Source organism: Oncorhynchus mykiss, chromosome 27 (genome assembly GCF_057628025.1).
Source record: "Oncorhynchus mykiss isolate SJ-2025 chromosome 27, ASM5762802v1, whole genome shotgun sequence".
Classification (NCBI taxonomy): Eukaryota; Metazoa; Chordata; class Actinopteri; order Salmoniformes; family Salmonidae; genus Oncorhynchus; species Oncorhynchus mykiss.
This window is the reverse complement of record NC_143048.1, coordinates 51,041,980-51,058,824: the sequence shown is the minus strand read 5'-3', so window position 1 is coordinate 51,058,824 and position 16,845 is coordinate 51,041,980. Positions and strand designations below refer to the sequence as shown.

Genomic DNA, 16,845 nt, shown 5'->3' with positions numbered 1-16,845 from the left:
CATTTGTTTGAGGTCCTGTAACGTCATTAGCCTCTTATCATTATACATGTCTCGCAAGTGATACTCACCCTTTTCCGTTCGGGTAGACAAAAGGCTCATTGTTTGTCAGCAGGTTATGGCCATATAGGAGAAGATTCACAGAACGTCTTAGTGTTGCCTATATGTTTCTCAGTGTATTACCATACTTGTAATGAGTTGGAAATAATTTATCCACATCTGTAAGTCGGCGCATCAAGTGATTCGCCTCTCCAAGAAGCTGCAACAGAATCATGGGAATAAACTCTCAAGGATTTTATTTTGAAAGACCAGTAATATATATATATATAATTTGTAAATGGGATGAGACAAACCTCCTGTTCCCTTTAACCGCGTAAGAGTATCATATCGAATGCGTGGCTTTATATCATTCCAAATAAACTTTGAGGTCATTGACATGAATTCCTATTTTGGCGGATGAGGTATAGGCAGCATAGGGAAAATACAATTTAGTCGGTCGAGTACGTTCCTTTTTACTATAGCTGCTTTGTAATGAGATTTTAAGAAAGCACCATCTCTGCAAATCAGAGGTGATTTCCTCTTTTAGTTTGACTTTTAGTTTGTTCCTTCTGCAACCTTGGGAAAATTTGGTGAGTATGCATATGCCCAAATAAATAAATCATAATCTGTGGGAAATTGAGATGTCTGAGAAATACAATAAGGTGTCATAGAATGACACTTCATGCTGCGTACCTTTTTAATATTGAAGGGTGAAATAGGTGGGTCCGATCTAATCGCTGGAGCAAGGGGCTCCAAAGACAGGGCAAAGAGCATTGGTGATAATGGACATCCTTGTTTTGTGGGACGTTTTAAACAGAAAGTCTTGGATAGAATGTTTCCCGTCTGCACAACTGCTTGGGATGCAGAATACAATGTTTTTTTAACATGGAGATAAATCCTTTACCAATACCAAATGACTCCAAAACACACCATAAAATGTTCTAGCCTATCAAAGGCTTTTTCTGCATCTGAACTAAAAAGTGCAGCAGGGACTGAGTCGTTTTCGGACACATTTATGATATGGAATAGACGTCTAACATTGTCTGAGGCTAAACGACCCTTTATAAACCCAGTTTGATCATCGCTGGTTAGATTTCCTACAAGCTGTTCCAATCTGATGGCAAGTACCTTTGCAAACAGCTTGAGCTCTAGTATAATAAGGCTTAAGGGCCATATAACATTTACAGTCTAGGGGAGATTTGCCCTTTTTTAACAAAACCATAATCAGTGAGGTGTTTTGGTCTATATGGAATTCTCCAAGTTTTTATGCATGATTGATAGAACCAATTAGTGGCCCGACAATATCCCATGTTTCAAGAAACAGCTATGGAGGGAAACCATCAAGTCCTCGTGATTTGCCTCTTTTCATGTAAATGAGTTCTTCAAGAGGAAGTGGGGAGTCAAGGAATGCAGATTGTCGAGTTTGGGTCTAATGATGATAAGAAGTGTTTCATCTTACTATGATCAGGGTCCGCCTCTGACGTATATCATTGGGAATAAAACTGACTAAACGTATCTTTAATTTCTGCCAGGTCATGCGACATCTTACCAGATGGTGTTTGAATTGTATTGATACAAGAACAGGCCTCATTTTGCTTCAGCCTTGCAGCCAAAAGTCTTCTAGCTTTTTCCCTCTCAGAATGGTATGTTACTCTTGTGCGATGCATTATACACTCTGCTTTAGATTGAAGTGTTATACTCGTGTTTTAATGCTGTTGATATCTTCCCCTTTTGCTCGGTACGTTTTTGTTTCTGCTCGTTTTTCAAACAGAGAAATCTGTTTTTCGAGATCTACTACTTTTTTTTACGAGGTACAGTTTCCCCCCCAAAAGCATTTTGTCACCTACTAAAGTGACAAAAATAATAAATGATTTCAACTTTGCTAGAAGTCGTGTCATAAAAAGCCTTATTCTGCAGCAAAGTTGTGTTAAAGCTCAATCTTCTGGCACTTTTCTGTTTGTAGTTGTCATGTTAGATACTACACAGGACAGCTCCATGGTCAGAAATGCCTATGGGGAGCAGCTCGGTTGTCTGAATACACCTGTTTATATAGGGAGATACAAATATGTTATCTATCCGTGAAAATGTATTATGTCTTGAAGAATTTAAAAATAATCTTTGACAGTAAAATTCCTAAAACGCCAGGCATCTAAAATATTAAGCTCTGCAGCAAATGAGATGAGATCACCAGAGGCCTGATCAGTTTGAAAGTGAGATGAAACACGAAACCTATCCAACTGAGAATTACATACCTGATTTTAAATCTCCTCCCACAACAAGTTGGTATTCTGAAAGATCTAATAGTCTTTTTGAGATTCAAAAGTGAAACATTGTTTCCAAAGTCAGACAGGCATAAACTGAGGCTTATATTAACCCTGCTGTACCAAATTAAACTCAGCAAAAATATAAATGTCCCTTTTTCAGGAACCTGTCGTTGAAAGATAATTTGTAAAAACTTCACAGATCTTCATTGAAAAGGGTTTAAACACTGTTTCCCATGCTTGTTCAATTAACCATAAACAATGAATGAACATTCACCTATGGAACGGTCGTTAAGACACTAACAGCCTACAGACGAAAGGCAATTAAGGTCACAGTTATGAAAACTTAGGACACTAAAGAGGCCTTTCTACTGACTCTGAAAAAACACCTATAGAAGGACAGCTGATCATCCTCTCTGTGGCAGACCACATGTAACAACACCTGCACAGGATCTGTACATACGAACATCACACCTGCGGGACAGGTACAGGATGGCAACAACAACTGCCCCAGTTACACCAGGAACGCACAATCCCTCCATCACTGCTCAGACTGTCTGCAATAGGCTGAGAGAGGCTGGACTGAGGGCTTGTAGGCCTGTTGTAAGGCAGGTCCTCACCAGACATCACCGGCAACAACGTCGCCTATGGGCACAAACCCACCGTCGCTGGACCAGACAGGACTGGCAAAAAGTGCTCTTCACTGACAAGTCGTGGTTTTGTCTCACCGGGAGTGATGGTCGGATTCGTGTTTATCGTCAAAGTAATGAGCGTTACACTGGAGTGGGATCGATTTGGAGGTGGAGGGTCCGTCATGGTCTGGGGCGGTGTGTCACAGCATCATGGGACTGAGCTTGTTGTCATTGCAGGCAATCTTAATGCTGTGCATTACGGGGAAGACGTCCTCCTCTCTCATGTGGTACCCTTCCTGCAGGCTTATCCTGACATGACCCCCCAGCATGACAATGCCACCAGACATACTGGTCATTCTTCGGTGTGTGATTTCCTGCAAGACAGGAATGTCAGTGTTCTGCCATGGCCAGTGAAGAGCCAGGATCTCAATCCCATTGAACACGTCTGGGACCTGTTGGATCGGAGGGTGAGGGCTAGGGCCATTCCCCCCCAGAAAAGTCTGGGACCTCTTGGATCGGAGGGTGAGGGCTAGGTCCATTCCCCCCAGAAATGTCTAGGACCTCTTGGATCGGAGGGTGAGGGCTAGGGCCATTCCCCACCAGAAATGTCTGGGACCTCTTGGATCGGAGGGTGAGGGCTAGGGCCATTCCCCCCCAGAAAAGTCTGGGACCTCTTGGATCGGAGGGTGAGGGCTAGGGCCATTCCCCCCAGAAATGTCTGGGACCTCTTGGATCGGAGGGTGAGGGCTAGGTCCATTCCCCCCAGAAATGTCCGGGAATTTGCAGGTGCCTTGGTGGAAGAGTGGGCTAAAACCTCACAGCAAGAACTGGAAAATCTAATGCAGTCCATGAGGAGGAGATGTCATGCAGTACTTAAAGCAGCTGGTAGCAAAACCAGATACTGACTGTTACTTTTGACACCCTCTTTGTTCAGGACACATTATTCCATTTCTGTTAGTCACATGTATGTGGAACTTGTTCAGTCTACGTCTCAGTTGTTGAATCTTGTTAAGTTCATACAAATATTTACACAAATAATGGAAATAATGAGATAAACACAAGAGATGATTCAGACAACAACATGATATTCTAGTAGAGATAAACACCAGAGAGGATTCAGACAACAACATGATATTCTAGTAGAGAGAAACACCAGAGAGGATTCAGACAGCTACATCAACATGATATTCTAGTAGAGATAAACACCAGAGAGGATTCAGACAGCAACATGATATTCTAGTAGAGATAAACACCAGAGAGGATTCAGACAGCAACATGATATTCTAGTAGAGATAAACACCAGAGAGGATTCAGACAACTACATCAACATGATATTCTAGTAGAGATAAACACCAGAGAGGATTCAGACAACAACATGATATTCTAGTAGAGATAAACACCAGAGAGGATTCAGACAACAACATGATATTCTAGTAGAGATAAACACCAGAGAGGATTCAGACAGCAACATGATATTCTAGTAGAGATAAACACCAGAGAGGATTCAGACAGCTACATCAACATGATATTCTAGGAGAGATAAACACCAGAGAGGATTCAGACAACAACATGATATTCTAGTAGAGATAAACACCAGAGAGGATTCAGACAGCTACATCAACATGATATTCTAGTAGAGATAAACACCAGAGAGGATTCAGACAACAACATGATATTCTAGTAGAGATAAACACCAGAGAGGATTCAGACAGCTACATCAACATGATATTCTAGTAGAGATAAACACCAGAGAGGATTCAGACAACAACATGATATTCTAGTAGAGATAAACACCAGAGATGATTCAGACAACAACATGATATTCTAGTAGAGATAAACACCAGAGAGGATTCAGACAGCAACATGATATTCTAGTAGAGATAAACACCAGAGAGGATTCAGACAGCAACATGATATTCTAGTAGAGATAAACACCAGAGATGATTCAGACAACAACATGATATTCTAGTAGAGATAAACACCAGAGAGGATTCAGACAGCAACATGATATTCTAGTAGAGATAAACACCAGAGAGGATTCAGACAACAACATGATATTCTAGTAGAGATAAACACCAGAGAGGATTCAGACATCTACATGATATTCTAGTAGAGATAAACACCAGAGAGGATTCAGACAGCAACATGATATTCTAGTAGAGATAAACACCAGAGATGATTCAGACAACAACATGATATTCTAGTAGAGATAAACACCAGAGAGGATTCAGACAGCAACATGATATTCTAGTAGAGATAAACACCAGAGATGATTCAGACAACAACATGATATTCTAGTAGAGATAAACACCAGAGAGGATTCAGACATCAACATGATATTCTAGTAGAGATAAACACCAGAGATGATTCAGACATCAACATGATATTCTAGTAGAGATAAACACCAGAGATGATTCAGACAGCAACATGATATTCTAGTAGAGATAAACACCAGAGATGATTCAGACATCAACATGATATTCTAGTAGAGATAAACACCAGAGAGGATTCAGACAACAACATGATATTCTAGTAGAGATAAACACCAGAGAGGATTCAGACAACAACATGATATTCTAGTAGAGATAAACACCAGAGAGGATTCAGACATCAACATGATATTCTAGTAGAGATAAACACCAGAGAGGATTCAGACATCAACATGATATTCTAGTAGAGATAAACACCAGAGATGATTCAGACATCAACATGATATTCTAGTAGAGATAAACACCAGAGAGGATTCAGACATCAACATGATATTCTAGTAGAGATAAACACCAGAGAGGATTCAGACAGCAACATGATATTCTAGTAGAGATAAACACCAGAGAGGATTCAGACAACAACATGATATTCTAGTAGAGATAAACACCAGAGAGGATTCAGACATCAACATGATATTCTAGTAGAGATAAACACCAGAGAGGATTCAGACAGCAACATGATATTCTAGTAGAGATAAACACCAGAGAGGATTCAGACAGCAACATGATATTCTAGTAGAGATAAACACCAGAGATGATTCAGACAGCAACATGATATTCTAGTAGAGATAAACACCAGAGAGGATTCAGACAACAACATGATATTCTAGTAGAGATAAACACCAGAGAGGATTCAGACAACAACATGATATTCTAGTAGAGATAAACACCAGAGAGGATTCAGACATCAACATGATATTCTAGTAGAGATAAACACCAGAGAGGATTCAGACAGCAACATGATATTCTAGTAGAGATAAACACCAGAGAGTATTCAGACAGCTACATCAACATGATATTCTAGTAGAGATAAACACCAGAGAGGATTCAGACAACAACATGATATTCTAGTAGAGATAAACACCAGAGAGGATTCAGACAGCAACATGATATTCTAGTAGAGATAAACACCAGAGAGGATTCAGACAACAACATGATATTCTAGTAGAGATAAACACCAGAGATGATTCAGACAGCAACATGATATTCTAGTAGAGATAAACACCAGAGAGGATTCAGACAGCAACATGATATTCTAGTAGAGATAAACACCAGAGAGGATTCAGACAGCTACATCAACATGATATTCTAGTAGAGATAAACACCAGAGAGGATTCAGACAACAACATGATATTCTAGTAGAGATAAACACCAGAGAGGATTCAGACAGCAACATGGTATTCTAGTAGAGATAAACACCAGAGATGATTCAGACAGCAACATGATATTCTAGTAGAGATAAACACCAGAGATGATTCAGACAGCTACATTAACATGATATTCTAGTAGAGATAAACACCAGAGATGATTCAGACAGCAACATGATATTCTAGTAGAGATAAACACCAGAGATGATTCAGACAGCAACATGATATTCTAGTAGAGATAAACACCAGAGATGATTCAGACATCAACATGATATTCTAGTAGAGATAAACTCCAGAGAGGATTCAGACAGCAACATGATATTCTAGTAGAGATAAACACCAGAGAGGATTCAGACAACAACATGATATTCTAGTAGAGATAAACACCAGAGAGGATTCAGACAGCTACATGATATTCTAGTAGCTATTCTGCATGCAATAAATAGTACTATAATTGACCTTATTTGTTGAAATACACTCTAATATGGATGACAATATAATGTATGAATGAAAGCGTTTAGTTAAGATTGATCCCTGTGCTTTCTCCTCAGCTCCAGTCCAGCCTCCTGCCAACCTTGTGTGGATTCAGGAAGGGACTAACGTATCATTAAACTGGGACCCGGTTAAGTCTAAAGACAACGAGTCAGATGTCATAGGATACAAGGTACTTCCCCCTTACTCTACTGGCCAGGTCTCCTTACTCTACTGGCCAGGTCTCCTTACTCTACTGGCCAGGTCTCCTTACTCTACTGGCCAGGTCTCCTTACTCTACTGGCCAGGTCTCCTTGCTGTACTGGCAACGTCTCCTTACTCTACTGGCCAGGTCTCCTTACTCTACTGGCCAGGTCTCCTTACTCTACTGGCCAGGTCTCCTTACTCTACTGGCCAGGTCTCCTTGCTGTACTGGCAACGTCTCCTTACTCTACTGGCCAGGTCTCCTTACTCTACTGGCCAGGTCTCCTTACTCTACTGGCCAGGTCTCCTTGCTGTACTGGCAACGTCTCCTTACTCTACTGGCCACGTCTCCTTACTGTACTGGCCAGGTCAATATTGGTAACGGTGTCCTGGTTCCCATAATACCATACTGTATATAGTCTCTTATCCACCCCCAGCTAACTCATCCAACCATACTGTCATACTGTATATAGTCTCTTATCCACCACCAGCTAACTCATCCAACCATACTGTCATACTGTATATAGTCTCTTAACCACCACCAGCTAACTCACCTTCCCTGCTACCCTTCCTCAGATCAGTTGATGTAAATGAGAATGTCTTCTCAGTCATCCTAAAATAAAGGTTTGTAAAAAAAAAAGAACTAACTAAACAGCCAGATACAAACTGCCTATAGCCAACATCATTAGTGCTCTATGGAAGACGGATGGAGCCAGTAACCACAGGGCCAGCATCTGATTAGGTCTTATTAGCTCCGGCAGTGACCCATCTGAATGAACATAGCCTACAGGTATGAAACAATGTCTACTGTGGCATGTTGACTGGAGGAAGGCTATTGCAACTGAAGCATTGCATAAATGGCTGCAGGAATAAGACACTGTCTATAGAAACAGTATCTGCTGGCTTTTCTTTCATTGTTATCTTCTGTAATGTCTTCTCCTACAGGGAACCAGGGTTATATTCACAACCCAATGAAGCATCTATTTGGGTGCTGTAGGTCAGCATAGGTCAATCCTGATAGGCTGTAGGCCAGGAGCAGTCAACCTGAGGTGCTGTAGGCCAGGAGCAGTCAACCTGAGGTGCTGTAGACCAGGAGCAGTCAACCTGAGGTGCTGTAGACCAGGAGCAGTCAACCTGAGGTGCTGTAGACCAGGAGCAGTCAACCTGAGAGGCTGTAGACCAGGAGCAGTCAACCTGAGGTGCTGTAGACCAGGAGCAGTCAACCTGAGAGGCTGTAGGCCAGGAGCAGTCAACCTGAGGTGCTGTAGACCAGGAGCAGTCAACCTGAGGTGCTGTAGACCAGGAGCAGTCAAGCCTGAGAGGCTGTAGACCAGGAGCAGTCAGTCCTGGGGTGCTGTAGGCCAGGGCCAGTCAATCCTGAGGTGCTGTAGGTCAGGATCAGTCAGTCTTGAGGTGCTGTAGACCAGGAACTGTCAACCTTACGGAAAAAGAAGACCAACTCTTTTCCTCTGTGTGTATCACATCAGCAGTCTCAACTGTGTGTGTGGAGGGGGTGGTAGTGTTGTTTGTGGGTCCTAAAGGTTGATTGATGAATTGATTGATTGACTGACTGGTGATCTAGTGACTGACTGGCTGATGTTTGAGTGACACTGACTGATTGATTGGTTCTGGGTCAAACTACAGGTGTTGTTGAGTCAGGAGGGCCGTGTCCACAATCAGGTGATGAGGACCATCACCCCATCGGCCGTCCTCTCTCTCCCGGAGGGAGGCACCTACATCATTGAGGTGCGGGCTTTGAGTGAGGGGGGAGAGGGAGCAATCAGCTCCCAAGTCAGAGTACTCACCTCTTCAGGTAAGACAAGACTCTGGTAACACACTCAACCCAACACACATTGTGGTATTTCGCTTATATAGCACCTTGTTTTCCATTTACTAGGCAAGGAGTTAATGGACCAATCAAGTACACCAAAATCCACCTTTTATTTCTGGCGATATTCTGTTAAAAGTCCAATGCAGTTGTCTTTATTTATTATCAAATCATTTCTAGGTAAAACTTACTGTGGGTTTTTTGATAAAAAAAATGTCAAAAAGAAACAGAAATTGTTTCTTAGCAAAGAGTGATTTCCCAAGCAAGAATTTAGCTACAGCTGTCTGGGAGTGGTCTGAGTGGGGAGGGGACAACGGAAAACTATCTGTTATTGGCAGAGACCTTTGGAACTCTCTTTCTTATTGGTCTATCAAGTAATTTGGTGACGTCACCAGGCAGGCCAAAACTACATCCCCCCCAGAACAGGCTGTCTTTTCCCTCATACAATAAAAATACATTATTATAATTTTAACAATTTCACAGCATTATTCCAACCTCATAGTGTGGAAATATATATATATAAAACACAGGAATATCACATTTTTGTCTGCACTGGGCTTTTAAAGTGCTTCATTGAGTCACCACAGCCACAGCTGTTACCTCAGCCAAGTTTCCCTTGGCTAATACTGTTTTAATAACCACCTCCACACACACACACACACACACACCACTGCACACACTCACTCACAAACACACACACACACACACACACACACACACACACACACACACACACACACACACACACACACACACACCACTGCACACACTCACTCACTGCACACATACACCACTGAACACACACACCCACCTACGCACACACACTCATACACACACACACACACACACACACACACACACACACACACACACTCACTCACTCACTCACTCACTCACTCACTCACTCACTCACTCACTCACTCACTCACTCACTCACTCACTCACTCACTCACTCACTCACAAACACATACACCACTGAACACACACACCCACCTACGCACACGCACTCATACACACACACTTCACTGCAGCCGAGGTGAGTAAGACATTTAAACGTGTTAACCCTCGCAAGGCTGCAGGCCCAGACGGCATCCCCAGCCGCACCCTCAGAGCATGCGCAGACCAGCTGGCTGGTGTGTTTACGGACATATTCAATCAATCCCTATCCCAGTCTGCTGTTCCCACATGCTTCAAGAGGGCCACCATTGTTCCTGTTCCCAAGAAAGCTAAGGTAACTGAGCTAAACGACTACCACCCCGTAGCACTCACTTCCGTCATCATGAAGTGCTTTGAGAGACTAGTCAAGGACCATATCACCTCCACCCTACCTGACACCCTAGACCCACTCCAATTTGCTTACCGCCCAAATAGGTCCACAGACGATGCAATCTCAAACACACTGCACACCGCCCTAACCCATCTGGACAAGAGGAATACCTATGTGAGAATGCTGTTCATTGACTACAGCTCGGCATTCAACACCATAGTACCCTCCAAGCTCGTCATCAAGCTCGAGACCCTGGGTCTCGACCCCGCCCTGTGCAACTGGGTACTGGACTTCCTGACGGGCCGCCCCCAGGTGGTGAGGGTAGGCAACAACATCTCCTCCCCGCTGATCCTCAACACTGGGGCCCCACAAGGGTGCATTCTGAGCCCTCTCCTGTACTCCCTGTTCACCCACGACTGCGTGGCCACGCACGCCTCCAACTCAATCATCAAGTTTGCGGACGACACAACAGTGGTAGGCTTGATTACCAACAACGACGAGACGGCCTACAGGGAGGAGGTGAGGGCCCTCGGAGTGTGGTGTCAGGGAAATAACCTCACACTCAACGTCAACAAAACTAAGGAGATGATTGTGGACTTCAGGAAACAGCAGAGGGAACACCCCCCTATCCACATCGATGGAACAGCAGTGGAGAGGGTAGCAAGTTTTAAGTTCCTCGGCATACACATCACAGACAAACTGAATTGGTCCACTCACACAGACAGCATTGTGAAGAAGGCGCAGCAGCGCCTCTTCAACCTCAGGAGGCTGAAGAAATTCGGCTTGTCACCAAAAGCACTCACAAACTTCTACAGATGCACAATCGAGAGCATCCTGGCGGGCTGTATCACCGCCTGGTACGGCAACTGCTCCGACCTCAACCGTAAGGCTCTCCAGAGGGTAGTGAGGTCTGCACAACGCATCACCGGGGGCAAACTACCTGCCCTCCAGGACACCTACGCCATCCGATGTCACAGGAAGGCCATAAAGATCATCAAGGACATCAACCACCCGAGCCACTGCCTGTTCACCCCGCTATCATCCAGAAGGCGAGGTCAGTACAGGTGCATCAAAGCTGGGACCGAGAGACTGAAAAACAGCTTCTATCTCAAGGCCATCAGACTGTTAAACAGCCACCACTAACACTGAGTGGCTGCTGCCAACACACTGACACTGACTCAACTCCAGCCACTTTAATAATGGGAATTGATGGGAAATGATGTAAATATATCACTAGCCACTTTAAACAATGCTACCTTATATAATGTTACTTACCCTACATTATTCATCTCATATGCATACGTATATACTGTACTCTATGTCATCGACTGTATCCTTATGTAATACATGTATCACTAGCCACTTTAACTATGCCACTTTGTTTACATACTCATCTCATATGTATATACTGTACTCGATACCATCTACTGTATCTTGCCTATGCTGCTCTGTACCCTCACTCATTCATATATCCTTATGCACATATTCTTTATCCCCTTACACTGTGTACAAGACAGTAGTTTTGGAATTGTTAGCTAGATTACTTGTTGGTTATTACTGCATTGTCGGAACTAGAAGCACAAGCATTTCGCTACACTCGCATTAACATCTGCTAACCATGTGTATGTGACAAATAAAATTTGATTTGATTTGATTTGACACACACACCACTGCACACACTCACTCACAAACACATACACCACTGAACACACACACCCACCTACGCACACGCACTCATACACACACACACACACACACACACACACACACACACACACACACACACACACCTACGCACACGCACGCATGCACTCATACACACACACACACACACACACACACACACACACACACACACACACACACACACACACACACACACACATACCTACGCCACTGCACAGCCATTTAACTATCAAACAAGAGAAATGTAAAGTTGACAACTTTCTACAGTTGTTCTCATCAGACATATAAACATGTTGTTTTCTCTTTCTCTGTCAGAGGAAAGAGTCATGTCTGCAGTTTCAAAGCTGCTAACATGTGAAAGATTAGCCCACTTCAGACGGCTGTGCGTGCTTGTTAATTATTTTAGCTTCATTTGTGTGAAGAAAACAGACCTGACAAAAATGTGGTTCGGTTGATTGGAAATGTTTGGCTTTCTTATAGCACAAGCCTGCCTGTCTTAACTTGTTATTTTTCCTTTAAATGCTGACTATTTAAGGAGTCTGTTGTCAAACCCAGAATCCAAACGGAATGTCGTTCTGTTTCACTAGTGTTTTCTCAGTGAAGTCAAACAATAATGAAATTTAGTTTCAGTTTGGACTCCATGCTGCCTTTAGCCCTCTGCTCTCTGCTCTCTGCTCTCTGCCCTCTGCCCTCTGCTCTCTGCCCTCTGCTCTCTGCTCTCTGCCCTCTGCTCTCTGCTCTCTGCCCTCTGCTCTCTGCTCTCTGCCCTCTGCCCTCTGCCCTTTGCCCTCTGCTCTCTGCTCTCTGCCCTCTGCCCTCTGCTCTCTGCTCTCTAGTCACTAAAGTTGTTGCTCTCTCTGTCTCCCTCCCTCCATCCATTCCCCTGTCTCCCCATCCATCCCTTCCCCTGTCTCCCTCCCTCCATCCATTCCCCTGTCTCCCCATCCATCCCTTCCCCTGTCTCCCTCCATCCATCCATTCCCCTGTCTCCCCATCCACCCCTTCCCCTGTCTCCCTCCATCCATCCATTCCCCTGTCTCCCCATCCATCCCTTCCCCTGTCTCCCTCCATCCATCCCTTCCCCTGTCTCCCTCCATCCATCCATTCCCCTGTCTCCCCATCCATCCCTTCCCCTGTCTCCTTCCATCCATCCATTCCCCTGTCTCCCTCCATCCATCCATTCCCCTGTCTCCCCATCCATCCCTTCCCCTGTCTCCCTCCATCCATCCATTCCCCTGTCTCCCCATCCATCCCTCCGTTCCCTGTCTCCCCATCCATCCCCCACCCCTCCGTTCCCTGTCTCCCCATCCATCCCCCATCCCTCCGTTCCCTGTCTCCCTCATCCCCCATCCCTCCGTTCCCTGTCTCCCTCATCCCCCATCCCTCCGTTCCCTGTCTCCCCATCCATCCCATCGTTCCCTGTCTTCCTCATTCCCCACCCCTCCGTTCCCTGTCTCCCCATCCATCCCCCATCCCTTCACCCCTCCACCCCTCTATTCCCCCTGTCTCCCTTCACCCCTCCACCCCTCTATTCCCCCTGTCTCCCTCCATCCTTCCATCTCTAGGTGTCCGGGTGAAGAGTGGCCAGCGTTCAGTTCACAGCCTGCTACCATGGGGTCTGACATGGCCATGGACTTTGGCATTGCTCCTCTCTGTTCCTCTCGTGCCTTCAGCTTCCTGGTGAGGCCTCCGCCTCCTCCATCCCTCCATTCTCCTTTACTTGGAAGGACTGGACCTCTCCTCCTTTCCTCATCCCTCAGTTCCTTCCATCCCTCCCTTCCTCCGACTGTCTGCTTGCTCTCGCCTTACGCATCAGCCAATCAGGCCCAGGGCCTGCCAAGGAGATCCACTCCTGATACCAACAAACCATACGCATCAGCCAATCAGACCCAGGGCCTGCCAAGGAAATCCACTCCTGATACCAACAAACCATACGCATCAGCCAATCAGGCCCAGGGCCTGCCAAGGAAATCCACTCCTGATACCAACAAACCAACAGATTGTTTACAGATGAGGAATGGTTAAAAAACAACTATTATGTTCTGGGAGTGGAACTAATCTTTGTTTAGTATGTTTTGGCAGTTCTTTCCAGGCATCACTTGTAGTGTTGTACTGTAACTGTGCACTCTAGTTTAATCATTTAATTTGCATCCCAAATGGTACCCTATTCCCTATATAGTGCCTTATGGGCCCGGTCAAAAGTAGTGCACTATGTAGGGAATAGGGTGCCATTTGGGACGTAGGTTACTTTAACTTTATGGGCTGTTGTTTTCTTGTCATTGCCTGGTGACTGGCATCTAACTGCTTCCAGGCGATGACCCCAACAGCTCTGAGGCTCTACAGAGTGTGAATAATTCCCTGAAAGCTGCTGCTGTTGAGGTGTTCTGTCTGTCTGTTTCTGTCTGTCTGTCTGTCTGTCTGTCTGTCTGTCTTTTTCTGTCTGTCTGTCTGTCTGTTTCTGTCTGTCTGTCTGTCTGTCTGTCTGTCTGTCTGTCTGTCTGTCTGTCTGTCTGTCTGTCTGTCTGTTTCTGTATGTCTGTCTGTTTGTCTGTCTGTCTGTCTGTCTGTCTGTCTGTCTGTCTGTCTGTCTGTCTGTCTGTCTGTCTGTCTGTCTGTCTCTGTTTCTGTCTGGCTGACTTTGGAGGTCTGTCTGTCTGTCTGTCTGACTTTGGAGGTCTGTCTGTCTGTCTGTCTGTCTCTGTCTGTCTGTCTGTCTGTCTGTCTGTCTGTCTGTCTGTCTGTCTGTTTCTGTCTGGCTGACTTTGGAGGTCTGTCTGTCTGTCTGTCTGTCTGTCTGTCTGTCTGTCTGTCTGTCTAGTTGTCTGTCTGTCTGTTTCTGTATGTCTGTCTGTCTGTCTGTCTAGTTGTCTGTCTGTCTGTCTGTCTGTCTGTCTGTCTGTCTGTCTGTCTGTCTGTCTGTCTGTCTGTCTGTCTGTCTGTCTGTCTGTCTGTTTCTGTCTGGCTGACTTTGGAGGTCTGTCTGTCTGTCTGTCTGTCTGTCTGTCTGACTGTCTGTCTGTCTGTCTGTCTGTTTCTGTCTGGCTGACTCTGTCTGTCTGTCTGTCTGTCTGTCTGTCTGTCTGTCTGTCTGTCTCTCTGTAAGGTTGTAGTACTGGAATCAGCTTGAATCAGCCTGGCCTCCGTCTCGCTTTTCATTAGTTATCTGCATCCATGTAGTTGTTGGCTGCCTAACAAGCATCAGCTCAGTAGAGATCAGTGCATAGTTTTCTTCAGAGAGAGAATGGAGAGTGAACAATGAGAGGAAATGAAAAACATGTTTTTATAGTATTTCCAGACTTGCTTTTTGTACATTGTTTTACCTTTTAGAAACACAAAGAAAAAGTGAGTGGTGTGTGTTTCAGCTAGGTCAAAGTTTGTGTTTTTCAGACAGCGAAGAGCAATGCTTGTTAATCTGTTGGACAGACAGGTATATCTGACCACCTGGACTCAACTGTAGTGCCCAAACACATCTTTAGACAAAGAGTTGATGACTCCGTGGAGTCTCATGGTGTCAGTACAAATAAATGGGATGTTTATTTTTTAACTGAGTGTGGTCTGTCTTTACTATAATCTCTACAAGAATGTACTGCACATGTATCTGAGGTGTTGTCCCTTTCCCACTCTAGGGAAATTAATATCATGATCCCAATGTCTTTGTGTTCAACATCATGGCAATCCAATCATGTCAAGGCTGATTTCCTGACATTCAGTGTTCTCTGATGATTGATGCAATGCTAGGATGATACATGTATATCCTGCTGAAGGAAGACATTTAGTCAGTCCTCCTGACCATTCTCAGTGTTCCCTGATAATATATCCTGCTGAAGGGAGATATGTAGTCAGTCCTGACTGTTCTCAGTGTTTCCTGATAATATATCCTGCTGAAGGGAGATATGTAGTCAGTCCTCCTGACCGCTCAGTGTTCCCTGATAATATATCCTGCTGAAGGGAGATAGGTAGTCAGTCCTCCTGACCGTTCTCAGTGTTCCCTGATAATATATCCTGCTGAAGGGAGATATGTAGTCAGTCCTCCTGACCGCTCAGTGTTCCCTGATAATATATCCTGCTGAAGGGAGATATGTAGTCAGTCCTGACTGTTCTCAGTGTTTCCTGATAATATATCCTGCTGAAGGGAGATAGGTAGTCAGTCCTCCTGATCGTTCTCAGTTTTCCCTGATAATATATCCTGCTGAAGGCTTATTTTACAAATGAAGCATGAGTGTTTAGTGAGTCAGCCAAATCAGAGGCAGTAGGATGACCAGGGATGTTCTCTTTTTGTGAACCTTTACTGAACTAGGCAAGTCAGTTAAGAACATATTCTTATTTACAATGATACGTCTGTGAATTGGACCATTTTCCTGAGTACTTTTGTTTGTCAAGGAAAATGTATGGAGTAAAAAGTACTTTTTTTTCTTTAGTAATGTAGTGAAGTAAAAGTTGTCAAAAATATAAATAGTAAAGTACAGATACCCCAATAAACTACTTAAGTAGTACTGTAAAGTATTTTTTCTTAAGTAGTTTAAATACATGCTCTCTACCAAGAGAGTTTTCATCAGTATTTTTCGTAGCCGTCTATTTACCGCTACAAACCGATGCCGGCACTAAGACCAAACTCAATGAGCTGTATGAGGCCATAAGCAAACAAGAAAATGCTCATCCAGAAGCGGCGCTCCTGGTGGCCGGGGAGGTTAATGCAGGGTAACTTAAATCTGTTTCTACCTCATTTCTACCAGCATGTCACATGTGCAACCAGAGGGGGGAAAAACCGAGGTCACATTTACTCCACACAAAGAGACTCTCACAAGGCTCTCCCTCGTCCTCCGTTT

At 44.3% G+C, this 16,845-nt stretch overlaps 1 protein-coding gene across 1 annotated transcript in view; it reads left to right on the top strand.

The window, feature by feature from the left end:
- Nucleotides 1–15,563, top strand: part of LOC110519322 (contactin-5) — a 533,080-nt gene extending 517,517 nt beyond the window's left edge. Inside the window, exons 22-24 of the mRNA XM_036964829.2 lie at nucleotides 7,115–7,227; nucleotides 8,883–9,051; nucleotides 13,585–15,563. Of these exons, the coding sequence (XP_036820724.2) occupies nucleotides 7,115–7,227; nucleotides 8,883–9,051; nucleotides 13,585–13,703 (401 nt within the window). The 3' untranslated portion in view covers nucleotides 13,704–15,563. The remainder of the gene's footprint in view (nucleotides 1–7,114; nucleotides 7,228–8,882; nucleotides 9,052–13,584) is intronic.
- Nucleotides 15,564–16,845: the final 1,282 nt, after the last annotated feature.